At 35.0% G+C, this 27,570-nt stretch overlaps 3 protein-coding genes across 3 annotated transcripts; 2 read left to right on the top strand and 1 right to left on the bottom strand.

Moving 5' to 3' along the window:
- Nucleotides 1-3,436: 3,436 nt before the first annotated feature.
- Nucleotides 3,437-7,455, top strand: LOC126668536 (uncharacterized). Its single transcript, XM_050361726.1, has 10 exons — nt 3,437-3,721; nt 3,877-4,077; nt 4,180-4,375; nt 4,736-4,953; nt 5,083-5,210; nt 5,301-5,472; nt 5,516-5,723; nt 6,065-6,256; nt 6,377-7,062; nt 7,144-7,455. Exons 1-10 carry the CDS (start codon nt 3,437-3,439, stop codon nt 7,453-7,455), a joined length of 2,598 nt encoding a protein of 865 aa, XP_050217683.1.
- Nucleotides 7,456-8,054: 599 nt separating this feature from the next.
- LOC126670050 (probable ADP-ribosylation factor GTPase-activating protein AGD15) lies at nt 8,055-12,611 on the top strand. The gene is made up of 8 exons (XM_050363704.2): nt 8,055-8,219; nt 9,363-9,421; nt 10,792-10,882; nt 10,994-11,048; nt 11,129-11,219; nt 11,627-11,789; nt 12,050-12,212; nt 12,333-12,611. Coding segments are annotated over exons 1-8 (675 nt in total). The 5' UTR covers nt 8,055-8,168; the 3' UTR covers nt 12,335-12,611.
- Nucleotides 12,612-12,818: 207 nt separating this feature from the next.
- Nucleotides 12,819-15,431, bottom strand: LOC126669621 (pentatricopeptide repeat-containing protein At2g30100, chloroplastic). Its single transcript, XM_050363127.2, has 2 exons — nt 14,468-15,431; nt 12,819-13,800 (listed from the first exon to the last, which is right to left on the bottom strand). The coding sequence occupies exons 1-2, from the start codon at nt 15,170-15,172 to the stop codon at nt 13,027-13,029; spliced, it is 1,479 nt and encodes a 492-aa protein (XP_050219084.1). The 5' UTR covers nt 15,173-15,431; the 3' UTR covers nt 12,819-13,026.
- Between the last annotated feature and the right edge of the window lie 12,139 nt (nt 15,432-27,570).

Here is a 27,570-nt window from a genome sequence, read left to right as displayed (position 1 = left end):
GTCAAGGCCCGATTAATAGACTTACAAGAGGAATTAATTCATGGAACTCTAAAAGCCTTTGTTATGCTGGGAGGTTACAGTTGATAAATACCGTGTTGCTAAGTATGCATGTTTACTGGTGTAGAGTTTTTTTGCTGCCTAAAGCTGTAAGTCATGGAGCAGAAGATATCTGTATGAAGTTTTTATGGTATGGAAACAACAATAACATGAAAGGGGTCTGGTTAGCTGGAAGTTCATCAGTTCTGGAAAATGCTATGGTGATCTGGGTATAAAGTCTATCTCAGTGTGGAACACAACAACTATCACAAAGCATGTCTGGGAGTTAGTCACTGAAAAACCATTTGGACAAAATGGGTAATCTCTAATAAGCTAAAGATTATAAGCTTTTGGGGCATAACTAAACCCCATGATTGTTCATGGTCATGGACTAATTTGCTGAAAGTTAGACTTATCATTAGGCATTTGTTTGAGTATAATCTGGGTTGTGGTACTAAGTTCAGCTTCTGGTATAATTCTTGGGTTAATGGAGAAGCAATGATTGATAAGTTTCCTAATATATGTATTAAGGATACTAAAGTTCATAAGAATACAAAAGTGGCCAGCATACGGAGGAATAACATGTGGAGACAACCAGACCCCATTGATGACCAAACCCTCAATGCTTGGGAGTATGTTCATAGTAATGTTAGTGTAACAAATGCAGCTGACAATATTAGATGGAAATCTCAAAACCATGGTGTGTTCATTATTAGAAGTGCCTAGCAGAGTATGATTCCTGAGCAAAGAAAACTGGATTGGCATAATCTAATCTGGAATTCTAGTTTGATTCCCAGATACTCATTCATAACTTGGTTAGCTATTCTGGAAAGGATGCAAACAAAAGATAAGCTAGCTAAGTGGGGAGTAATTAACTCTAATAATTGCTCTCTTTGTAACAGATGCTCTGAAAGCATTAACCACCTGTATTTTGAGCGCCAATTCTCTACAGAAGTTGGAGGAAAGTGTTGAATGTTCTGTATTTTCATAGACAAGCCTTTAGATGAAGACGCGAGGTTAGATTTTTCCTTAGAAGAATTAAAGGGAAGACAAGAACAACTAAGGTTAAAAGCTTTGGTTTTGTGCAGCAGTTTATCATTTGGTATGCTAGAATTGAGCTAATTTTCAATCAGAAGGCCATTACTGTTGATCAAGTGTTGATTAGAATGAGAAGAGCAATAGATGCTAAACATGGGAGATAGCTGATTGGTTTGTTTGTGTGTTGTGTTGCTTTCTGCTTCTGACTTTGCTTCTTTGATTGCCTTTGTTGGCCTGTGAGCTGGGTTTTGAGGTTGTGGGGCTTTGCCTTTTGTATTTCGGGTCTCTTTTTAGCAATATATTGCTCTCTTTCAGTGATTTGACCAAAACAATATACAGTATATTTAATTTATTTAGTAATTTTTAAATTTTTTGTATAGAATTAACACTATTTTTAAACTAGTAAATGAACGTTTAAAAATGAAATTAACTCTAGTACGATTGAACAATTGAGTGGTAAATGTTTACTGAATAAAGGATCAATTAGTCTTTAAACTTATAATTTTGGATCAAATAACTCATTTTCAATAATCTTGATCAATTAAGAACACTATTGTGTACTTGCAGATCAATTAAGAATATAAATTACTCCCTCCGTCCCAATAGAGTTGTCCACTTTGCCTTTATCACACAGTTTAAGAAAAACAATTATTGTTTATGGCTTTTATAAAAAAATTCTTATTTTTCTTGTCATACCCCTATTTAAAATAGAGTTTACTTGCAATTCACTTTCAATTTACTCAATAGTGGATTTCAAATAGGGGTAATAGAGTAAAAATGAGTGTAAAAGTTAGTTACTTTTTGAAAGTGGACAAGAGTTTTGGGACAAAAAAATTTCTCAAAGTGGACAACTCTATTGGGACGGAGGGAGTATAAATTTATATTATTTTGATTACTCTCCCGATTTCTGTGGAGTCTTTTCCTATTCTAGGGTTTTCCTAGGGTTAGGTTTTTTTTCTTCTTTCTGATGTTTTTTCTTGGTTTTTCTGATTTATTCTACTTCTTCATACGTTATCTGGTGGCTGTTTGGTTGTTATTGGTAGAATATTGGTTAGGTCAGGTATGGAAAAGGGGTTAGTTAGTGCTTGTGCTCAGCTTCGGTTTACAGATGAAGAACAAACTGCCCTTTGAAGATGTGGTGGATGAGGTAATTGAGGAGAAGTCGGAGCTGTGTCTGGTGGGTAAACTTCTAACCAGGAAACCCCATAACCTAAATCATATGAAGAATGCCCTAGCGAGTGCCTGACGCTTGGATATGGGCTTTAATTTACGTGATGTGGGAGATAACCTATTTATTTGCGAGTTTTTTTTACGAAGGTTGATAAAGGGAGGATTCTTAGGGAAGGGCCGTGGAATTTCGATAAGAAAATCATATTACTGGAGGTGTTGAATGGTAATATGCAACCAAATAATCTAATATTGGTTCGTTGTCCTGTTTGGATTCAAATCTAAGATCTAACACTCAACTGTAAGGGCCTAGCTGTTGTGGGAAAGATTGGAGCAAATATAGGTAGGATTATGGAGAGAGATGAAGAGGAAGGGAAAGGATGCAATATGTACAGTCGAATGCATGTTTCGATTGATACGTCCAAACCTTTGATGAGAGGAACGAAAGTCATCAATCCTTTGGGCGAACACTGTTGGATTTCGTTCAAATATGAGCGAATCCAAAATTTTCGTTACTGGTGTGGTATACTTGATCATATGGAGGTGGAGTGTGAAGTCAAACCGGAGCAGACGAAGGTGTCAGAGCGGCCGTATGGCCCCGCTTTACAAGCTACTCCTCGGAAAAGGAAATTGATGGGTAGTAGAGCAATGACAAGAGGGTTAAGCAATAGACATGAGAGACAACCGAGCACCACTTCATCAAATTATTCTTCTAAGGACAAAGTTAGGCGTTCCCTTAATCTTGATGAAGTTGTGCATGCGGTGGTTGACGAGGTTAATGATGGTCTGACGCACAACATGGGTAAGGAAGCTGTGTATGGGAATGCAGCTGGGAATGACGTGATGCAGAAGTTGTTAGTTTGGATGGTCTTTTGGATGGGATGATTGAAGTTAATGTTGATTAGGGTAATGTAGAGACGGTTAGAGGAGTCTCACTAGGTTCTTGTAGTATAACTTGTGGAGAAGAACGACCTGAAAGAAGTGGTAAGAAAAGGACCCGGAGTCGTAGTAAATCACTCCAAAAAGTTGTTGAGAGGGGTAGTGGTGGTGAAGGAAAGGTGTTTTCTACCAAACGGAATCACTTGTCTATCCTGGATGGTCAGGATTCGGTTAATATTTTCTCAAAGAAGGCTGGAGATGGATTGACGGATCAGTTTGGAAAGATTGAGACTGCTAAGTAGTCTCGCTGGATGCAATGAGGATCTTAAGTTGGAAACACCAAGGTGTGGGGAATCCTTCGACGGTTAGGGCGCTTAAATATATAGTTCAAATTAATTCCCCTGGTATTTTCTTTTTAATGGAAACTAAACTTACCCGTGGTGAGTTCAATGATATTTGTCGTTGTTTTGGGTCCTTTAATTCTTTCAATGATGATTCTAATGGTAGAAGAGCAGGTCTTGCGTTATTTTGGAATAAAATTTTAGATGTTAATATTTTTGATTTCTCTACGAATCACATTGTGTTTGATGCTGCTGATAAGGTCATGGATTTGAGATGGAAGGGTTTCGGCATTTATGGTTGGCCGGAAGGGAATAATAAAGCTCTCACGTGTGAGTTGATGAAGAGGCTTTATAATGATAAATTTTCCCGACGTTATTTTTTGGGGGCTTTAATCTTTACTTGTTCAATGAGGAGAAACAAGGAGGGCATATTAGAGATCAGAGGGAGCTTGTTGATTTTCTCTCTACTATCGACGAGCGTGGGGTTGCTGATTTGGGGTATGATGGCCATGCTTTCACATGGACTAATAGGAGGACTAGAGATCAACTTATTCAAGTGAGGCTTGATAGATTTCTTGCCAATTCAAAGTGGCAGGATGTTTATAGTGACTGGCAAGTAGCTCACTTGGCTAGATACCAATCGAATCACTGTTCGATTATGCTGAGTACAAAGACTGAAGCTCGAAGATCTAGGCCAAAAAAGTTTTACTTCTAACAGGTTTGGATGAGACGAGAGGGGTTTGATGGGTTTGTTGTGCAAGCGTGGGGTTTTGATGGAGCAGGTCACGATTTTATGGATAAGGTGCGAGAATGTGGAGCTAGCTTACAGGCATGGGCTTTTGACAACATTGGTAGTATCCAGAAGAAACTTAAAAAGAAAACTGAGGAAGTAAAAGCAGTGCATTGTAGGGAAGGTGAGGAAGTGTTTAACGAAACTGCAGTAGCCTTCAAGCTAAGATAAACGAGCTGCTACTTCGAGAAGAAATCATGTGGAAACAGCGCTCCAAAGCGGATTGGCTGAAAGGTGGCAATAGAAACACAAATTATTTTCACCAAAATGCATCAAATAGGCAAAAAAATAATATGATTCATCACATTAAAGATGATCAGGACTGCTTGCTACTAAATACTTTAAGAATATTTTTAAGAATATTTTTTAAGGGTTAAAAAGGTTGCTACTGAATACTTTAAGAATATTTTTTTGACGTCAAGTCCGACTAATCAGGATGATGTGTTTAGTTGTGTTAATTCTGCTATTACCGAGTTTCAAGCAGGCTCGTTAAATCAGATTTTTTGCACTAAGGAAATTACCCAAGCTCTCAAACAAATGGGTCCTTCAAAAGCGCCCGGTCCGGATGGGATGTCGGTTATGTTCTATAATTCATATTGGCATGTTGTGGGGAACGATGTAATTAGCTATGTGCATAAATTCTTAAGGGATGGGGTGATGCCGACAAGTATGAATCATACTAACATTGTTCTCATTCCTAAGGTATCCAAACCGTCGACCATGAAAGACTTTCGACCGATTGGTTTGTGCAATGTCATATACAAAGTAATTGCGAAGACTTTGGCCAAAAGAATCAAGCGTGTCCTCTCTACGGTTGTTCATGAGTCCTAGAGCGCTTTTGTCCCGGGACGTCTCATCACTGATAATGCTCTTGTGGCTTTCGAAGTGTTCCATTCGATGGCTAAAATATCTAGAAGTAGGCGGGGTACGATGGCGCTTAAACTCGATATGAGTAAAGCGTATGATAGAGTGGAGTGGTCCTTTGTAGAGGGGATATGCGAAGAATGAATTTCTCTGAGCACTTTCCGGTTATTTATGGCTTGTGTTAGTTCAGTATCTTTCTCTGCAATGATAAATGGTAACCCTCACGGTCGGATTTTACCCCAACAAGGATTGAGACAAGGGGACCCGTTATCCCCGTATTTATTTTTCTTGTGTACGGAAGATTTCTCGGCTATGTTAAGAAAGGAAGTTGAGGAAGGCAGATTGTCAGGTGGTATAGTTTGTAGAGGTAGCCCGATGATTAACCACCTATTTTTTGCAGACGATAGTATTGTGTTTGCTAAAAGCCAATATTCACGAGGGTAGAGTCATAAAAGAGGTGATTAAAGGGTATGAGAGAGCTTCGGGTCAAATGGTCAACTTCGACAAGTTAGAGTTGATGTTTAGCTCAGGAACCCATCGAGATCTTCGTAGTGACATCGGTTCGATCTTAGGGATCCGTGAAGTTCCATACTTCGAGAAGTACCTCGGTATGCCAACCTTAATAGGGAGGTCGCGAAAGCCTATTTTTTCGTTCTTAAGAGACAGACTTCACAAGAGGATTTTCGGATGGAAGGAGAGTTTTTTTTATCAAAAGTCGGGCGCGAAGTTCTAATTAAATCGGTCGCTGAATCTACTCCTACGTACATAATGAGCTGCTTTGCGTTACCAATCTCGTTCTGTAATGAGATGCAGAGTTCAATAGTGAGGATTTATTAGAGTGGTATCAAGGACAAAAGAAAGATTCCTTGGGTTAGTTGGGACAACATATGCAAATCAAAGAAGCAAGGAGGTTTAGGTTTTAGAAATTCCTGAGCCTTTAATTTGGCAGTGTTGCCAAAGCAAGTTTGGCATCTATTTCACTATCCGGATTCGCTTTGTGGTAAAGTCTTCCGGGCAAAGTACTATCTGAGAACTGATGTGTTAAATGCTCTTGTCAATCGAAGATTTAGCTATGTTTGGCAAAGCTTCCTGGAGGGTGAAAGATTTTATTGTCAGGTGTGGCTTGGCGTATTGGAGATGGGCAATTAGTGTGTGCAAAGAAGGATAAATGGATTTCTAACACTGGGTATATAAAACCAATAGGGGCTGTTAACTTGGAGGATGATTGCCTAGTTAGTTACTTTATTGATGTTGCTAACAGGTGTTGGGATGTTGGCAGAGTTAGAGAAGTTTTCTCCGAAGAAGATGCAGCCAATATTCCGCAAATTTCTATTAGCACCAGACTGCCTCCCAACAAGATGGGAGTGTTTACGGTTAGATCGGCTTACTATATCGTCGCAAATAAGGCGAGGTGTGCAGACGCTGGCCCTTCTAGCGGGAATGTGCACACAGCAGTGTGGAATAGCATCTGGAAATTATCTAATTCCTCCGAAGGTTAAAAACTTTCTTTGGCGTATTAGCCATAATACTCTTGCGTGTAAAGTTAATTTGATTAAGATAAAATTATTAATCTCAGCTCTATGCCCTAGATGTCACACTGTTGAGGAATCTGCAATACACTGTATCAAAGAGTGTGAGGAGGTGCAAGGATTGTGGCTGTTGTCGCCGTTGAATTTGAGAGTGGATCGATTTCAGTGCAGCAATGCCCAGGAGTGGCTTGCTCTTATGTTCAGTACTCTGAAGAGGGAGGAAGCCCAAATTTTTGTCATGGCTTTGTGGCTGATTTGGATGGACCGCAACAATATTGTGTTTGGAAACCTGCGTTTACCTCTGCCGGTGATGTTTACCTGCATTTTTTCTTTTCTTTCGACGAGTTCCAATGAGGTGGAGAGCAGGATTGTTATGGAGAATAATGTCAGTAGTTCTTGGTCTCCCTGCCCCATCTGTGTTTGAAAATTAATTCTGATGCGGCTGTTTCTGCAGAGAAAGGGTTATCAGTGCTGAGTGCGATTTGTAGAGATTCTTCAGGGAAGGTTATTCGGAGTGGAGTTTCAGTTCTTCAAAGGTGCACCAATGCTGAAACTGCAGAAGCTAAGGCGGTCTTTTTTGGTTTATCTATTGCCGGGAACTTGGGCTTCAACAGGTGTTATATGTGAAATGGATGCGCTGAATGTAACTAGCAAGTTGTGCAACCCTAACTCAGCAGCAGATTATTTGCAGATGTTTGTGGATGATTGCCTAGCCGAGTGTGTGGATCGTTCAGTGAGCATTGTATATGCGAAGCGTTCTTGTAATCAGGTTGTCCATGCCCTAGGCCAAGTGGGGGATTTTCTTTGGTAGCAATTGTATTTTCGACCGAAGTGTTCTTTTTCTGATCAATGAGCTTGTAACTGTTCTAATTCATTAATAAAATGCATCTTTGATTCTGAAAAAAAAATATAAATTATAAAAAAATGGAAAAATTTTGGATGCCTACTTTTGTCCTTAATTGACCAAAATATTGAAAGTTTTATCCTTAGTTGAAATAAACATAAAAAATGTTATTTTCCATTGCCTAAAATGCTTAAAAATGGATTATCTGACCTAAAGTCATAAATTTAGAGGCCAAATTGCCTCTCAACTCGATCTTTAATCATGCTCGTATAAGTGAAATCTATGTTTAATTGAGAGATCTTTGTTGCAACTGAATTTGTAAACTATTTATATGTTTCCAAAATGTAATTTATTATTAGAAAACAAAATCACTCCTTTTGTTAGTATATAATTTTACCCACTAAATATATTTTTATTTATAGATGAATATGTAAATATTTGTGCGGCTTTTGAGGTTTACCCATGATTCTCCCTTTAATTTTGTTGTGCCATACATCTCTAATGATAAACATAGAAAAATTAAAGAAGAAAATGATTATATTGATTTTTAATTTCAGCAATTCTTTTTGATATTTTGTTTCTTTCTTTTCAACTTGTACATCATTTACTAATTTATCATATGATTAAAAATCATCTCTTAAGGCAATTTTCAAATTTAGAAGAATAAAAAGGAGGCAAACATGAATGGAAAAGCCTCCGTCTCCAAAGAACTCAATGCCAAACATATCAAGGTTTCTTCTTCAATTATTTTAAAATTTTATCCTTTTCCATTAAATGCCTTGCATTTTCATCTTTACTATATTTCTTTGGAGAAATTATATTAACTATGTTTAGTTTTTTCAATGTCCACATCAATAATATTTTTAATAGAAACTTTTTGTTGTTTCGAATTGTAAAATTTTAAAAATTATTGTTCGACATTATAAAAGATAAAAGCTCATGTAAATTTTTCAAAAACACTGAAATTCGTCATTTTTATAATAATTATGCCTTAAATAAGAGTATTTTACATATGAAAATTATAGTATCTAACATAAGTTAAGTTATTTTATTTGAAAGAAACTATAATTCTATTATATATTGTTTAAATCATCACGGTTTATTTTTTGATAATTAGGAAAGGAAGAGCGTTTGTATTAGGAATTGAACCCACATCCTGAACAGTTTGTTACCCAGTATTTATATTTGATACATCATCATTGTTGATTTAACGATCGAATGATTTCTTATTCATGTTTAAAGGCTCAGAGTTACACTAGTATATAGACCGGATTCGTTAATAGTTTTAAATCTTAGAGAACTAGACGAAGAAATAATTATTCATCCATATTAAATAATTGACAACTGATTAAATTTAACTATACATACGATTGACTATCAAGTTTGAAAAGGTTAATCATGCATATTAAATACTACTAAGAAACAAATGATCTAGGCATAATTAGACTTCATAAAAAGTATTAAAATAATCATTAAATGTCATATTGATTAATTATAAAAGTTTAGATGACTTATAAATAAAGATTTACGGTAGCTAATACAAACAATTTGATTTTGTGCAAAACAAATTTCAATGAATTATCTTTCATTTATCATTTGCTCAACACTTATGAATTTCAATTAATTATATAATTGGTAAACATTCGAAGTTAACGATAGTGTCTTAATATAATTTTTGGAAACATTTTGGCTCTTTAGTACTTTCTTTTTATTATTTTCTAGGAAAATAATGTCAATCAACATTACAAAGCCAGGTCAATAACATTATTAGAATAATCTATATGTTAGATAATTATAGCACATAATCTTTTGTAGTTGAATTTATCTTAATGAAAAAATTTGTGACCATTTTTTTCTTTAATGATTTCTTGTAGAAATTGGAAGGCCTTCTCAAGCTGCCAGAGAATAAAGGATGTGCTGATTGTCAGAGCAAGTAATGTTGTAAATATAGTATTTTAAAAAACGAACCGATTGTGTAATGGAAAGTTTGCAAAAATATCTAAAAAATTAAAAATATTTATTAAAATTATCTCAAAAACTAAAAATTTACAAACATATCTAAGAATTTAAAAAAATTATTTTTTACACCCCAGTTTATTTTTTTACTCTGTAGTTTCAAACAGTTTCAAAAAATACAATTTAAAACTATTTTACAAAACGTTCCAAATACAGTTTCTAATAGAGTTTCAAATGGTTTCAAAAAACAAACAATTTAAAACTCTTTTATAAACCGTTTCAAAGACAGTTTCTAATTGGGTGTCAAACAATTTATAATGGTTTCTTAAAAAACGATTTGAAACAGTTTTAAAAAACTGTTTCTATTACAGTTTCAAAAGATTTCAAAAATTTTTTGTAAATTGACATTTTTGAAACCGTTTATAATACAGTTTCAAATAGTTTTAAAAAAATGGAGTATTTTTACAAATTTTCAATGTAAAACGAATAAATTTTCGAAAAAAAAAAGTTAAAAAAATAATTTTTCAAAAAACGGAGTATCTTTGCAAATATTTTTAAACACGGAGTATTTTGTGCAAATTCCTCTTGTGCAATTAAGTAATAAATAAAAACGACATATATATGCAAAATCATAACTGAAAATAAATTAAAAAAATTAGTAAACAAATCATATACTCTGATTAGTAAATAAATTTTGGTGGTTTTTATAGTTTAAATTTTCTTAGGTTTTTTTTAGTAATTATGGGGATTTAAAAGAAGGGTTGAATTAGGATGATTTTTGAATTCCGGTTCGGTTTTTAAAATCATTTTAAATACATTCAAATAGTTGATACTTTTAATTGTTTTTAATTTGCAATGGTTTTCTAAATATAAATTTGATTAGACTTAATCATCTACAAATATCTCATATTTTTGACTTTTTTTATTTATGACTCCACTTTTAAAGATCACATATTTAAATTTATTTTTCACTTTTGAGTTTCAATTACAACCATTTGTTTAAATTGGAGTGAGAAAAGATTTAAATATATCCTTCAGATTATTTCATGTAAAATTTTATGATAAAAATGCAAATTGAAACAATATGAAGGAATTTAATTTTTTTCACTCGAATTTGAACAAACAACTACAGTTGAAATTGAAAATTGAAAAATAAGCTATAATTGAGATGGAACCTTAACGAAAATTAAAAGTCGAAAAAGTAAAATCATATTTTTGAATGATTAAACCATTTGATCAGTTCTCAATAATTTTGGTGGATAAGAAAGTTAAAATGAAATGTATATTATTTTTTATTTTAATAAAGGAATATGAAAATGAATTAATTGTTTATGTTGTGTGTTATAGGGCACCACGATGGGCAAGCGTTAACCTTGGAATATTTATATGCATGCAATGCTCTGGAATTCATCGAAGTCTTGGAGTACATATTTCACAGGTTTACTATAATAATTTGAGTAATAAATTATTTATCATAATAAATAAAATAATTACAATCTGATAATTGCTTATGATGAAAAAATGAATGAATAATTTAGTATGAATGCAGGTGCGATCCACTACACTAGATACTTGGTTACCTGAGCAAGTTACATTTATGCAATGTAAGGATTTAATTCCCTCTTATTTTAATTATTCATCAATAAATAAATTATGATTCTTCATTTTGTTATTTCATGGACAGCTTTGGGTAATGAGAAGTCTAATAGATACTGGGAAGCAGAATTACCCCCCAATTATGATAGATCCCGAATTGAGTCATTTATACGTACCAAGTAATATCATATTCTATCGCATTCCTTAATATTACATGAGCAAAAGGTCATTTTGATCCCCGAATTTAGTATATTTTAACAATTTAGTTGATAATTTCCAAAATAAAGTCAATTGTATCTACTCTCCTATTTTCAAATTGTGTGGAAAGCAACCGTGAAGATCTTAAATCTTATATCTTATACCATTTTACTATATTGGTATAATATTTTTACGGTTATTTTTCACGTACATTGAAAATGCAAGATTGGATGTAATTCAATTTAATTTGTATATTTATAGACTAAATTATTAAAGTAGGAAGAGTTTGAATTGTATAAATACCGTCTATAAATTTAAAGAATCGAGATGACCTTTTACTGATCAATAATATATCTTATTTTTGAGTTAACTAAATAATTTTGTTTAGATATGAAGAGAAAAGATGGGTTTCAAAAGGAGAAACAAACACAAATAAGAGTAAAAAAACAAAGAGTAGTATACCACAACATGTTCGAAGTCATTCTCTAGATGAGAGTAGTTTTGCAAAGTTCATTCAACAATGTGCTCCTCACCCTACAAGACCGCGCGGGGTAATTCATCTTACACCTTTCTTCTATGCATATATGCTCGATTAATTTCTATTATAAATATCGGCTAAATTTTCAAAAATATGCCATTAATCGGTTCAGTTTGTTTTGGTCTAAAATCGTCTAAAGCCGTTATATTAAATGTCTAAAAACCGAATGATTTTTTACAATAAGAATGATAAACCAAGAAAAATATGTTTCATAGCTCGACGGGTTGGATGGAATTCAATACTTAATGATTCTATTTATTTTGTGTAATACAGGTTTCCTTAGATATGAAAAATCATAAAACTAATTTAATTCCTCCGAAAGGAGAATATGAGACATCTATGAAGACAAGCAATGGTTCTGAAGATGTTTATAATCAATTTAGCCAACAAGACGACGACCCTAACCTACTCCCCGCTCGTTGGGCAACTTTTGATTGTAAGTCCTTTCTTTTTTTTCAATCACTTTTTTCAACAAGAGGACCCTAACCTCGTTGGGCACTAACTGTTCTATTAAATTTTACTTTCTGAATTCTTATTGTAAAATATGTTCTTGCAGAAAAAATGTATGTTATGATGATGGGGCCAAGAACCAAGTAATCTACATTAAGCTTCAAGAATCAATCTGAAGTATTCCAAGGAAAATTACAAGTTTGTATATTAAACTATGTACATAAATCTTTGCAAAGATTGTACTTCTTAATTTTAATCGTAGGCATGTAATCTTTTCTTAGGTATACAACATATAACAATATAAAAAGTATTTATTCAAAATTCTTAGATGTCATACAACATTTTCAATGTCAAAAAAATATAAAAACAAAAGGTAACGAATAATGTCAAAGATTATGAGAATGTAAAATATGTTAAAAGGTTTTTGGCCTATACTTTGGGGAGTGGTGAAAAGTCCTCATTTGCTTTGATCCTTTTTGATTAACTATTTATTTTATATGTCCTCAATCTTTTCTATAGACTAAATTATAGAAAATACAGTCATTCCATGTCAATCAAAACGATGTGTACGAAATAAAAAGTTAAAAGGATCACTAAATCAAAATGACCTAAATTTATTAATTCAGTTTGCTTCAATTTCACACACATGCAAGTATTAATTACATAGCTACATAAACTCTTTTCACCCGAGGGAAGCCCGTATGATTCTATACAAAATTTACAATTTATAGCTCCCAAGACAAGAAGCGGTCATACCAATATTTCTCGTCGGGCTATCTGTTCAACTTCTGAGTAGTTTCTCAAAGCATTTTCATGACCCAGAGTTTATATTTCTTTATATACAGATATACAAGAGCAGGTCCAATCAAGTTTGCATCAGAAAGGCGCTTACAGAGATTCAGATATGATTCCACATTCCCCCATTGTTGGATTCGTTTTCTTAAACCCTGCAACACAGCCACCCTATCCAAATAGTCTGGACATAATCCTGAATCGAGCATTCTAACTAATGCTTCTGCAGCCTCCTCAAGATGTCCGCCTTTAACATAACCTCTCAACAACCATGACAATGTCTTTTTCTTCTGAAGAGAGCTTGAAACTTCTGTTCGGGTAAGTAATCGGGATATTGCGTTCTCCTCCTTTTGGGATGCACAGATGGCCAGGACGATATCATGAAGGTCTCCATCCGGCTGCTTACCCACAAGCTTCATTTCCCACAACTGTCTCTCAGCATCTAGTCCACGACCTGCACAAATATACATAGCAAGCAGCCGCTCATGAACTACACCGTAGAGTGAAGGGCTACCTTCTTGAATCACCCAACTCGACAAAAGTACTCCATCAGCAATAAGATCTGCTTGGTATTTCTCAGTAAGCCTAATGTTCTCCGCGTCAAGTTCAGCTATCAAACCAGATTTCGCAAAACCTTTTAACTTGCGCAAAGCTTTCGCTAATTCATTTAGTTCTTTCACAACAGCTGTCATTGCAATGAGGTAGGAGTATATCTCTGGCTTCAACCCCGATTCTCTAAACTGAATGACCAATTTGACCGCGTCCCTATAATTTCCATCAACCTAACATGAACCTCGGATGTATCAGTCACATGACTTAAGACATTCATGCCTAACTGAAAAATTCAAAGATGAAAATAATACAAAATAACCCTAGAAATATTTATAACTTCAATAAACTTCAAATTTTATTAACTAAACCCAATTGTAAAAAGATAAACTAATTGACTAAAACATTTAGTAATTGTTGTTCACATATAGAAACGGCTTGCTTAAAACATTCTACAAATAAACCCCTTGTGCAAAACTAAGGTAATAGATTATGCTAGCGTTGAAAAGGAAGAGCTATCTACTTCCTCCTACATTTGTTTAACATTTAGCAATTAGATAAGACTTTCGTCCATTAATTTATGTAATTCACACTCTATTTCTCGGTATGCATCTCATACCAGAGTAAGACTCTAATCAAGTCTAATCGAGCTGAGTTTGAGTTTGTAGTTCGGACCTATACAACTGAGCTCATATCCCGATTTCAACAAGCTAAAACTCGATCAAATTATCGAGTTCACATCGAGTTCACATCGAGTTCAAGCTCAAACAAAACAGCGTGCAACTGTAGTCAACAACAATCATAGAGTATCCATTTAACATAGAAATCTATACATATACTATACGCAATACATAGACACAAAAGCAGGCAAATAAATAGAAGAAAATAAGCTAGAATTACCATCATCTTCCACGCAAGATAACCCGTGGGACCTCCCTTATGTCCTTGGCCATCATCCTCCAAATAAGAAATCCCACGCTTCAAAACCTCCTTCACAAACTCAACACCCTTCTCCTTCTCCCCCATCTCCCAATACAAAGATATAACCTTCTCAATCATACTAAAACTCGGCTTCAACCCAACACAATCCATATCCACAAGCAAATCAACCACATCCCCACTATCATGCTCCCCTTCAATCAACTTCTTAATCCAGCTGCACATAATCGAAACCATAAGCTCCATTGTCTCCTTATCGACGCGATTCTCTTTGCGTAGCCATTCAAACACCTCGAGCGCACACCACGAGTCTCTACCCTCCTGAGAGAAGTAAACCAGCACCAATTGTAACTCTCTATCTGATAATTTCTCGTTCATTTCTTCCAAAATATCAGATGGTTCTCTTGACATTCTCTCTAGCTCTTCGATTGCCTCGAAAAACCCTTCGCTCATTTCGTCTTCGTCGTCGCTTGTTATGTACTGCTCCAATTCTACGGATTTTAGTGATACCCTAAATCCACCCTCCACTCTAACAGCCACAAGATGGTTACTTTTAGGGATTTTGAGAGATGATGGGAAGTGGGGATTTGGGAATTTAGGGATTTGAAATGGGATTGATAGAGAATTTTTAGGGATTGAAGCAGCTGAATAATAAACAGAGGCCATTTGTTTAAGTCTAATCTATGTACTTGATTGTGTAATCCAGAGTAACATAATGGGCAACTAACAGGAGAGGATGATGCTAAGCTTCTGAAGAGGAGATTCTAAATTTATGGTTTGAAGTGAGAAAAAAAGGAGGAAGAAGATGATAGAAAAGAGGAGCTATGGCGGTGACTTTTGGTTTTATGTTTCGCACCAAGGGAATAAATTAAACTTGTGAACCGTAAATGACTGGGGAAATGTCAATGTGTCAACCATAGTTCCTCATATTATAAGGGCCAAATCCTTTTAGGTGTGAAATTGTCAAAATATCATTCGTTCAACATAAATCTAAGGCAAAAATACTGAAAAGTCCCCCACCTTTAAACTTTTTTTTAATTCCACCACCACCTAGGAGAATTCTCAATTGCACCCTATTTAGAGTTTTCAGTTTTCATCTGTACCCCAAAATAAAAAAAATTAATAATTTAATGATAAAATTATTAAAACCAACTAAATAGAGGGATTGTATCATTATTTTTTCCATTTGAAAAAAACAAATAAATTAGTATATGAAGGATTAATTTAAACTTTTTTCTAAATAAAAAGAGATCATTTTAGTCAATTGGGATACAGACGAAAACTGAAAACCCTAAATAGGGTGTAATTGAAAATTCTCCTACGTGGTGGTGCAATTGAAAATAAAGTCAAAGGTGGGGTTTTTTTTAAGTATTTTTGCCTAAATCTAATTATCTTTAACTATTATACAATGTTTTAAAATCCAAGCCAAACTTACTAAATTGAGAACCGGCAAGTGGTCTGGTTTAAAATTATACAAATCGGAATTTACAGTTGAACCGGATTGGACCAGATCGAACCGGTAAAAATCTCAGATTGAACCGGTATATTGAAGGTTGAACCAGTAAAAAACTGGTGAACTATAATTTTTTTAATTTTTTTTAAATTTATTAAACCGGTTGAACCGGTCATTAAACCAGTTCAATCGGTTCAGTCTTTAAAACACTATTGTGTTTGATGTCTTGCATCTATCTCAGTTGTCATTTTAAAGCGGGAGAGCAATCTGTGAGTCTGATATAAAAGGTGTTTCTAATTCTATTAGTGATGATTCATCGCTAATAGAATTAGAAACACATTTTATGCCGATCTTACCAACTTACAAATGCATAAAATGACGTGCATCAATACTTAAAAATTCGAGTTTGTAAACGCAATTAACTCTTATGATTTATTATCTTATTATCCTATCGACTTGTAGGTGCTACTCATGATGTACAGACAACAAGTATACTGTTTTAACTACAATAAAATTGCGAACCAAAAACAATATAAAATAAATTAAAAATACTTGTGAAGCTGGTAAATCAATAAAAACCAATATATAATTCTTTTTGAGGCAAAAAAATATGTAATTATAAACAAGTATCTAATCTTGAATTTTTTTTCTAATAAATAACACATAGTATTCATTAAATTCCAATTACATACAAAAAGTCCAAAATCACATGTATATATAAGATTAAGTACCATAATGCTTCATACTGCCACTAGTTACATTTTCATAACAATTGTATGATATTTAGGTGTTTGATTGCTACCTAACTAATTAGGTGCTTTCAAACCTTTAATTAGTTTGACAATGCAAATTATAGATTGATACCATGTTCAAATGGATCTGGACATACATTCATAACATAAACAATATAAACATGCTCATACAATAATTTATATATTGAAGGTGAAAAAAAAAAAATTAAACCTCATATTGTCTATTGTTGAAATTTTTGGAAACAGATTCAGAACCTTCATGGAAATATGTAGTATAAATTTGGACTCGAATCGAGGTCGAATAAGGATTGAAAATGTCACGACCCAAAACTATTGAGCCGCAACCGGCGCTAGGGAACGGGAGTGCTAGCTCCGGAACCCGTAGCAAGCCTAAAATCACAATTTATTTTTCGCAATTAATAAATGAATACATTAAACATTTAACATTAAAACAACGAAAGCAACACTTTTATATGTATATCATATAATCAAGGTTTATCCTCTGAAAACCCCCCCACCTTTTAACCCCAATTCGTTTGCACCCTCACGTTGCAAAATCGTCAATTTTACCCAAATTATGACCTTTTGGTTTCAATTGCACCCTCAAGCATCAAATTGATTTTTTTTCACTTGAAAAAGGCTCAAATCAATACCTTATATTTTAACATATATTGTAAATAGGACTTAATGTTATATTTAAAAAAATAAAAAAAACTCCTCTTTTCAAAAATTATAAAATATCATAATAATTTTTTATTTAATATGAATAATTTTTTTTAATTAATAATATTCCGATATTTGAATGACTCCGTCGCCGCTATCCGACCCGCTGAAGAAATATATTATTAAATAAAAAAAAAATTAAAATATAAATCAATTTTTAATTTATTTTAAAAAATAGAAGTCGCCGGCTTCCTTATTCCAAGCTACATTATACCTGATGCTCATCAAAATCAAAACCCACATCTTTACTTCCCAAATCTTCCTTAATTACAATTCATTTATGTAACAATCAGACATCTAAATAAAGTAGGGTAAGAAAGTTTAAAGAAAATCTAGATCAGAAAATAATACAAACAAGAAAAAGAAAGAAAATGCACAACGATTACTCTAGCACTCTCGTCGGCATTAGTGACAACAAACTCATTTCTATTATGAGACCCAGCAACGAGTCGACCTCCGGTGTTCATAGCTACAACTAGGTGGCTGATTCACTCAGCTACCTCCCAAAAATAAAATCAAAGATAAACCCAGTTCAACAAACGAGTCCTTCTCAACTGGGTCACTCAGCTTATGCTCAAAAGCTTCCACTTTTGCATCTGTCACCCTCAAAACCACATAAAAACTCTTTTATTTGGCTTGGGGTTGCTTTGAACTCTCTCTGTATTCGGGATGGTCTCAATGGTAATGAGAAATGACAATAACAATGGTATACCGGACATACGGGTTTGGTCTTTAGATAGATAAATGTGGAGGCGTAAGAGAGAAGAAGACAAATAGATTTAGATACTGAAAACCAAAAATAATTAGCCACTTTAATTGTTTATGCAATTCAGTGTTTATAAACTAAATTAAAAATGACGGTGGGGTTTATAGAGTGATGGTGGTGGCGGAGTTGGTCTGTATCCGCTACCGGAGTTAGGTGGTGGAGATTAACTTTTTTTATGTTTTAAATTATTTATTTAATTGATATATTTTTAATAAAAAAATTATTATTAGTTTTTGAAATTTTGGGGAAGATGGTTTTTATGTTTCAATTATAACATTGAGGACTATTTAGAATATTTGTTAAAATTTGAAGTATTGAAAAAAATGTCAATTTGATGCTTAAGGGTGTAATTGAAATCAAAAGGTGTGGATTTTAATAATTGAGGGTGCAATTGAAACCGAAAGGTCATAATTTGGATAAAATTGACGATTTTACAACATGAGGGTGCAAACGAATTGGGGCTAAAAGGTGAGGGGTTTTTCAGAAGATTAGCCTATAATCAATCATATACACTAACTGTTTCAAAACCTCGCGGGCTCTAGTTACCGTACCCTGTATGAACTGGCCTCGCGGTACTATATACATCAGTTAGTGTTTCAAACATCTCACCGGCACCTGGGGCCGTGGATCATATACTAAACACGTAGCCTATCAAAATGCATATAAAACAATAACAGCAGTTAATATATACAATCAAAATGAACTGCTGTCTAGGCTATTATACTATCGACACAGGACCACTACTGCAGCACTCACAGAAGTCAGAAACTAACATATACAGCTGACTTCTGGACTTCAAAATTGGCCTCTAGCTAAGTCCACAAGCTAAGCACCTGAAAGACATCAAAGGTGAGGGGTCAGTATTTGGGAAAATACTGAGTGAGTTGACATTTACTAACAGTATTAATATAAAAACATAGCATCGCATCTCAAGAAAATATTAATATAAAACATATAAACATGTATTTGATCCGTGTGAAACTAATATCCTAGCATGCGACACATCTCTCGAATAATCATATATCATTCAACCCAATCGTAAATATCAATTGCGAGTCCAACTCGCTGGTGGCCCAGCCACTAGATACGGGGACTTCCAGGCTATACCGTAGCCGAGTTCACTCTCGTATCGAAATCATATACCCAATCGTAAATTTCATATTCATCAACAGCTCCCAGCTGTGTCAAGTCATTTCTCAATGCAAACATACTAGACTGACTCGATACTGGTGATCACACAGCCTATTGACACCTAATAGGTAGCTAGTTTCTTCGGATCGCATACTAGTTCTCGCATATAGAAATTAAATAAACATATAACATCCAATCAATTGTATATAATGCGATGCATGAAAACAATATATATATTTTTTCATAAAATAATTTTAATATATATAATACATGAAAGTAAAAGTACAACTCACAGTGACCGCTATCCAATCAATAACGAAGTCAATATGATAATATGCCCGTGCTAGACCACGTCGGCTGACCCCACCGTTTGCTGACACGTCTGATACATATAGATCAAATACACGTTTAATACATAAACGTGAACCTTAAAAGCCTAAAACCCTAGGTTATAGATTTAAGTTATCACTTCTTTCGTTTCGTATTCGTTTCTCTCAATTTTGATAACTTCTTGATCGGATTCTTACTTAATCGATGTACTTATCTTGACTATTTATTATGTTAATGTTCATTTATATAATGTTTTATATCTATTTCAAAACATTTCACTGAGTTTCACACTCAAATCAAGCTATCGGAGGTCCTTATTCACTCCCGGAAGTCCCACGGAGATCCGGGTCGAGTTAGGGCACGTCGTGTCACCTTGGCACGTCGTGCCCTTCAATTTTTGTGAAGGGCACGTCGTGCCCTTCATGGTGCACGTTGTGCACCCCCTTGGTGCACGTCGTGCACCCTTGTGGTGCACGTCGTGCGCCTGCACGACGTGCTGAAGTGCAGCACGTCGTGCACCGACGTGTGCGACGTTTTTCTGGCGCCTCTGAGCCATCTCCGGGGCTCCAAAACTCCCAAAACTCATACCACTTCATACCCAATTCATTTAAACACTTATCTTATCATTTTACAACTCAAAAACGTCAAAAACAACTCGATTCCTAACCGTACGATTCGAACGAAACTTCCTATACGAAACAGCCCACAAAGATTGAGATACAACACCACAAACTGAGAGATTACCTTAATATGATGCCTTATAATGATAGAGGATTCAATTCCGAAGATATCGCCGCAAAAATCACGTGAATCGGACGTCGGACGGCGAAACGGCGGCGAAACGAAATCGATCGATGTTTCTTTCACCCTCTGGATCCTTCCTCGCTCTCTCTCTGATTTCATTTCTTTCATACTTAAGGTCATATATATCATGGCTAAATTCTCTTTTTCATCCTTGTTTTCTTTAATGAATACAATCTATCCTTTAAACTTTTCTTTCGTACGATTTAGTCCATAGCTAAATCGTGAAACTCTTCTATTACGACTTATACGTATTACTTATATCCGATAAATAATACGAAGCTCGATATTAACACTTTCCCGTCAAACTTATAAATTTCCATTTTTGAGACATAATGGTTAAATTACCACTTTAGTCCCTGAACTTCATTTTGGGCTTTCCTTGACATTTTTCCTTTTAATTCCAATTCTAACTTTAGAATTGAAATATAACCTTGATTTCCGCATAACTAATTTCCCAAAACCGACCTACTTGAAACTTATTTACTTTATCTTTTCAGAAATTCTTCTAATATTGCCACTCTGGCGAATCAAAATTGGACACGTGGTCCAATTAGCTAATTAATTATTTTGGGGTATTACATTCTTCCCCCCTTATAAAAATTCGTCCTCAAATTTTCATAGAACTTGTTGGGATCTTAAAATCGTCCTTATACTTTCCTTGACGTCCATTACTACGTGTCAGACGTAGTTTCTTCTTTTACTTTAAATCTTAGCTCTCACTAATAGTTATGACTTCGTACTTTATTGTTAATCGATTATCTATCTTGTTCATAGTAGCTTCTTGCTGTTGCATAGTTGAGAATCTTCTCATTGCTACTTTCGTTTCATTTGTTGTCTTCCCCGAAATAGAATAACCTTGGACGTATCCTTGATGTCGTAGTCCTTGCGTCATTGCTATCTGATTGTTATTAATTATTGTCTAAGATTTTCTCGTTCCATCATTTCATTCCCAGTAGCCATAGGGTTGCTACTCGTCTTCTTTATACATGAATAGTCACGACGTGTTGACTCCATCTTTAATAATGTACTTACTTTATTCATACTCCTATGAGTATTTTCCTTTCGTAATCACAATCTACGACTTTTAATCTTTACTACATCTAACGATATCATCCTTCTTCCTTACTGATTATCGTCGTTTCTTACTTCTTTCTACCGTTATCTGACATCTCACTCCTGATTAACTAATCTCTTTCAACTTGTACCCTGTCTAGCACAGTTATTATCTCTTAACATAGCTAAACTTGATACATCCTTCACTATATTCCATTTCTTATTCTTTCGCTTCTTTAAGCTATCATAAACTTCATGTCGTTCTATTGGTCGTGATCCTTTGTTCTTTACCATTATCTTAGACACGTAATTCACGTTACTTCTGATCGTATGGCTTGTATAGTCTCCCTTGTTCACTAATATTACTCATATTCTTATCCCCTTCACTTTCACCTAATTGCTCCTTTGAAGTTTATCTTGAATCTCTTATTGACTTTTCATTCAATGATGTTCTTCCTTTACGTCACAGTTCCTTATTCAAGATGACCTCATAAGAATCTCACATATTCCTTTAATATTAAAATCTTCTAAAAATCCTTTTTATTGTATAAACAACTCCCCTTTTTCATCTTACACTTTTACTTCTTGCTTTCAAGAAGTTTCACAACCTTATTGTTAGCATTGAAAAATATCGTTGACTTATAACTTCCGAAATTAATAACAAATTTCAAATTTGTTATCCTATGCACCTTATGTTTCCTTAATACTTATAACATAGTTTTAATTGTCTTAAGGAACTTAATCTATTCTGTATTAATATCGACTTTCGTTCTTATAACATCATGACTTCCTACATGTAATATTCTCCTATCTGCCCAATAGCAGTGAAGTGTCGTCTTGCTCTTTACTTACTGTATTCATTACGATTTTCCTCTTGTTTATAATAGTTCTGGTATTGCTACTCTCTTCTGATAATCCTTCTGACACTTCTCTAAAAAATTTCATGTCTCTAATCATCTCGAAATATTTTGAGGGTATATGAGATTTCTCATCACATTTTCTTTCATAATATCTACAATTCTTATACGTGTGTCTTTTCCTTATTTTAGAATTTCACAGCTCGCCTTTTCTCCTTTCTGTTAATACAACTTATAACTCTTAATGCTGATATTAGTAACTTTACTTAATATCAGTTATATAACATCATAATCTCTCTTGATCTATCTAACTTAAACCTTCACTTTCTGCAAAATCATCTGTTTCTTCGTTTTGTATCTCTTTTTCTTTCTACTTTTATATCTTCGAACACTGGTATTGATAAGGTTGTATATCCTTTAAATATCACTTGATGTTCAACATTCATATTACCATCTTCTCGTCCTTCATACTTTTAATCTATTTCCTCCAATTATGACTTTGGATTGCTACTTCATCTATTTCCACATAAGAATAATCATTATATTTATCATTCTTATGTATTCGTTACGTTTCTTTCATCTAACACGACTCTCTGTCATTTCATCCTTTATTCTACTATAAGGATGAATATTGTATCCTTAAGTATTGCCAGTGCATCGCAGTTTAGCTGCGTATGCTCTCCAGTGATACTTCCTTATTCACATTCTTCTTTAGCTCCACTAGCTTCATTGCAATAATTATTAACATGGCTTTATTTTGTTATTGGAGTTTCTTTTACAATTCTCATTCTTACTTATTAAGAATCTTTTACTATTTGTCGCAGGGCTTTACATCAGAGTTTACTTACTGAATAAAACGATTTTTAAAACTTCTTTTGACTGCGCAGCTCTTTCTAAACCACTTTTCATAAATAATTTAAAATCGTTAGTACAATTGTTGCTCAGAGTGATGACATCTCTCATCACCAAGGAGTTGCTCAAAATCGCAGTTTCTTTTTCCATTACAAAGTTATGATGCATGATCTAAAATTTTGAAAATCATTCTTTTATGCATTTCTATCGTGGTTATGCAATGTCACATGCGATGCCTGAGCATAATTGTACCTTGAAAAATCATAAAAACTTTCAAAATCTTCATAAAGTCGTAAGTCTTACTCTAGATTATACGCTCTGCGACTATTAGCGGCTTTCTTTCTACTTATTGGGTATATTTCAAATTTTTTGCATTACTGTCATTTTTGTATTACTGTCATTTTTCTGTCACTTACAGACTGTTCGTCTGTCACATCACTTCTTTCTCCATATCTCTGATAACTCAATTAAGTTCAAAATTTTCTATTACTGTAATCACCACATCCACTTCTGCAACACTCTAAACTACGTCATATACAGACGCAGATACCGATGTTTCACATCGACTTCCTGTAAGTAATCCATCTCTTTCTTCAATTCAAAAACGTAATATAGGAATTACGTTTGCGATAATTATATGATGTGATGTTTATCATATTATTGTTTCTGTAAGTTATATTTATATATATTTTCTTTCATTAGGCACGTATTTAATAACAGCGCTTCCTATAGGTTCTCACTTTCTGAGGTATTATCCTAAAGGCAAAACCTATTACTGATATTCTACTATGCAATGCAGCAATTATATAAACACAATAATGTAAACACATAAACACAATTACTTAAAGCACGTAAATCACTAATACCTGGAGGTGCCTGGTGTGGAACGTTAGGTTCCCTAATAACTACGCCAGTATGTCGGCCCCTAACTGTTCTACCTGAGTTTCGTCCACCTCTTTGCAGAAAATAAGGGTTGGTTGTAGTTCTGGAGGACGTACTGACGTAATCTGGGTGGTACTCACGTCTAAAGTAATAAGGTCGTATCGGATCACCCGACCATTCATGCTTTGTTTCAATCCTACGGGCCATTGTAGTAAGCGTGCTGAAATGTTCATCCACGTGCTCATACAGCTCATCAAACTGAGGTCCTAAACCCCTGACATATCTACGATTAATAGTCCTATTGTCTTCGTTCAGATTAGGGACTCCCTCTGCCATCCGCAGAAAATCAGTAGAGTACGCCCCTACAGTCAACATCCCTCTAGAAAAAGAACGCATCTGCCTTCTAACTTGATTTAAAGCTATTTGCGCCTGACCGTTAGCTATGTCCGCATCTTCCCTCAAATTGCGGTATCTCCGCACACTTGACCAAAAATAGTCACCTCTGTATTCCTTGACATCTAATTCATCTAACTCTTCTTCTTCTTCATACTCTTCTTCCTGAGGATTTTCCACTTCTGCTTCTTCTTCTAATTCTTCTTCTGGATCCTCCTCAGGGTCTTCCTCAGGATCCTCTTCCGGATCTTCCTCCGGTTCCTCTTCCTCGCTGTATTCTATCTTCGGTGAATGCACTCTAACTCGGTTTCCAGAAGAACTACCTATCTCCGATACAGACATATAGCCATTTTGATATATTTCTGGCGATGCTCCATGATTTGCGTGGAATCCATTCTGATGGACCCCAGATGGTTCGCCCACTTCATTATGAAACCCGTTTTGAAATATAGGAGGCGCTTCCTCCCGTTCTTCATCAGCATGCGACTGAGCTCCGTTTTGCCCAGACATGCTGAAAAGAAACAATTTCGAACATAAGCGACCATCTGAGCCCATTTCACACGCAATTCCAAAATCAGCTTATAAATGCTGTAAACAATTAGCATTTAATCCAGTCGCACGTAATTCGCAACAAATATCCACTTAATAACCTCAGCGCAAGTAATAAATACTTTACCATCTCAATCATTCATAACCACTTTCTATTTCCTAGTATAAGCAATAAATACTTAGTTGTGTTCGTCATCCGTATAAACAGATACTATTCACTTACTAACTTAGTAGTCCTGGTTCGCGCGTGTAATGCCACGTACTACTAATGCACACATAACACAATTACAGACAACCACGGTCTGACTCTTGCTGCAGTAGTTCCTAGGTATACTTACTGACAAATACTCCCAGTCAAACAAGCAATCAGACAACTCTAGCAGTGGTAACTGGACCAAACTGCTCTCAAACAAGCATTGAAACAACCTTGCAGTGGTAACTGGACCAAACTGCTCTGATACCAACATTGTCACGACCCAAAACTATTGAGCCGCAACCGGCGCTAGGGAACGGGAGTGCTAGCTCCGGAACCCGTAGCAAGCCTAAAATCACAATTTATTTTTCGCAATTAATAAATGAATACATTAAACATTTAACATTAAAACAACGAAAGCAACACTTTTATATGTATTAAATATTTAACATTAAAACAACGAAAGCAACACTTTTATATGTATTAAACATTTAACATTAAAACAACGAAAGCAACACTTTTATATGTATATCATATAATCAATCATATACACTAACTGTTTCAAAACCTCGCGGGCTCTAGTTACCGTACCCTGTACGAACTGGCCTCGCGGTACTATATACATCAGTTAGTGTTTCAAACATCTCACCGGCACCTGGGGCCGTGGATCATATACTAAACACGTAGCCTATCAAAATGCATATAAAACAATAACAGCAGTTAATATATACAATCAAAATGAACTGCTGTCTAGGCTATTATACTATCGACACAGGACCACTACTGCAGCACTCACAGAAGTCAGAAACTAACATATACAGCTGACTTCTGGACTTCAAAATTGGCCTCTAGCTAAGTCCACAAGCTAAGCACCTGAAAGACATCAAAGGTGAGGGGTCAGTATTTGGGGAAATACTGAGTGAGTTGACATTTACTAACAGTATTAATATAAAAACATAGCATCGCATCTCAAGAAAATATTAATATAAAACATATAAACATGTATTTGATCCGTGTGAAACTAATATCCTAGCATGCGACACATCTCTCGAATAATCATATATCATTCAACCCAATCGTAAATATCAATTGCGAGTCCAACTCGCTGGTGGCCCAGCCACTAGATACGGGGACTTCCAGGCTACACCGTAGCCGAGTTCACTCTCGTATCGAAATCATATACCCAATCGTAAATTTCATATTCATCAACAGCTCCCAGCTGTGTCAAGTCATTTCTCAATGCAAACATACTAGACTGACTCGATACTGGTGATCACACAGCCTATTGACACCCAATAGGTAGCTAGTTTCTTCGGATCGCATACTAGTTCTCGCATATAGAAATTAAATAAACATATAACATCCAATCAATTGTATATAATGCGATGCATGAAAACAATATATATATTTTTTCATAAAATAATTTTAATATATATAATACATGAAAGTAAAAGTACAACTCACAGTGACCGCTATCCAATCAATAACGAAGTCAATATGATAATATGCTCGTGCTAGACCACTTCGGCTGACCCCACCGTTTGCTGACACGTCTGATACATATAGATCAAATACACGTTTAATACATAAACGTGAACCTTAAAAGCCTAAAACCCTAGGTTATAGATTTAAGTTATCACCCCTTTCGTTTCGTATTCGTTTCTCTCAATTTTGATAACTTCTTGATCGGATTCTTACTTAATCGATGTACTTATCTTGACTATTTATTATGTTAATGTTCATTTATATAATGTTTTATATCTATTTCAAAACATTTCACTGAGTTTCACACTCAAATCAAGCTATCGGAGGTCCTTATTCACTCCCGGAAGTCCCACGGAGATCCGGGTCGAGTTAGGGCACGTCGTGTCACCTTGGCACGTCGTGCCCTTCAATTTTTGTGAAGGGCACGTCGTGCCCTTCATGGTGCACGTCGTGCACCCCCTTGGTGCACGTCGTGCACCCTTGTGGTGCACGTCGTGCGCCTGCACGACGTGCTGAAGTGCAGCACGTCGTGCACCGACGTGTGCGACGTTTTTCCGGCGCCTCTGAGCCATCTCCGGGGCTCCAAAACTCCCAAAACTCATACCACTTCATACCCAATTCATTTAAACACTTATCTTATCATTTTACAACTCAAAAACGTCAAAAACAACTCGATTCCTAACCGTACGATTCGAACGAAACTTCCTATACGAAACAGCCCACAAAAATTGAGATACAACACCACAAACTGAGAGATTACCTTAATATGATGCCTTATAATAATAGAGGATTCAATTCCGAAGATATCGCCGCGAAAATCACGTGAATCGGATGTCGGACG

Source organism: Mercurialis annua, linkage group LG2, assembly GCF_937616625.2.
Source record: "Mercurialis annua linkage group LG2, ddMerAnnu1.2, whole genome shotgun sequence".
Lineage (NCBI taxonomy): Eukaryota > Viridiplantae > Streptophyta > Magnoliopsida > Malpighiales > Euphorbiaceae > Mercurialis > Mercurialis annua.
This window is presented reverse-complemented; position numbering and strand designations above follow the sequence as displayed.

Excerpts from the sequence above, each read along its gene's own strand:
- LOC126670050 (XM_050363704.2), top strand. The coding sequence starts at position 8,169 with ATGAATGGAAAAGCCTCCGTCTCCAAAGAACTCAATGCCAAACATATC. Across the intron at positions 8,220-9,362 it reads TCAATGCCAAACATATCAAG|AAATTGGAAGGCCTTCTCAA; the intron begins GTTTCTTCTTCA and ends GATTTCTTGTAG. Across the intron at positions 11,790-12,049 it reads ACCCTACAAGACCGCGCGGG|GTTTCCTTAGATATGAAAAA; the intron begins GTAATTCATCTT and ends TGTGTAATACAG.
- LOC126668536 (XM_050361726.1), top strand. The coding sequence starts at position 3,437 with ATGAGGATCTTAAGTTGGAAACACCAAGGTGTGGGGAATCCTTCGACG. Across the intron at positions 4,954-5,082 it reads ACATTGTTCTCATTCCTAAG|AGCGCTTTTGTCCCGGGACG; the intron begins GTATCCAAACCG and ends CATGAGTCCTAG. Across the intron at positions 5,473-5,515 it reads GCAGATTGTCAGGTGGTATA|ACGATAGTATTGTGTTTGCT; the intron begins GTTTGTAGAGGT and ends TATTTTTTGCAG.
- LOC126669621 (XM_050363127.2), bottom strand. The coding sequence starts at position 15,172 with ATGGCCTCTGTTTATTATTCAGCTGCTTCAATCCCTAAAAATTCTCTA. Across the intron at positions 13,801-14,467 it reads ATCTTGCGTGGAAGATGATG|GTTGATGGAAATTATAGGGA; the intron begins GTAATTCTAGCT and ends GGTTCATGTTAG.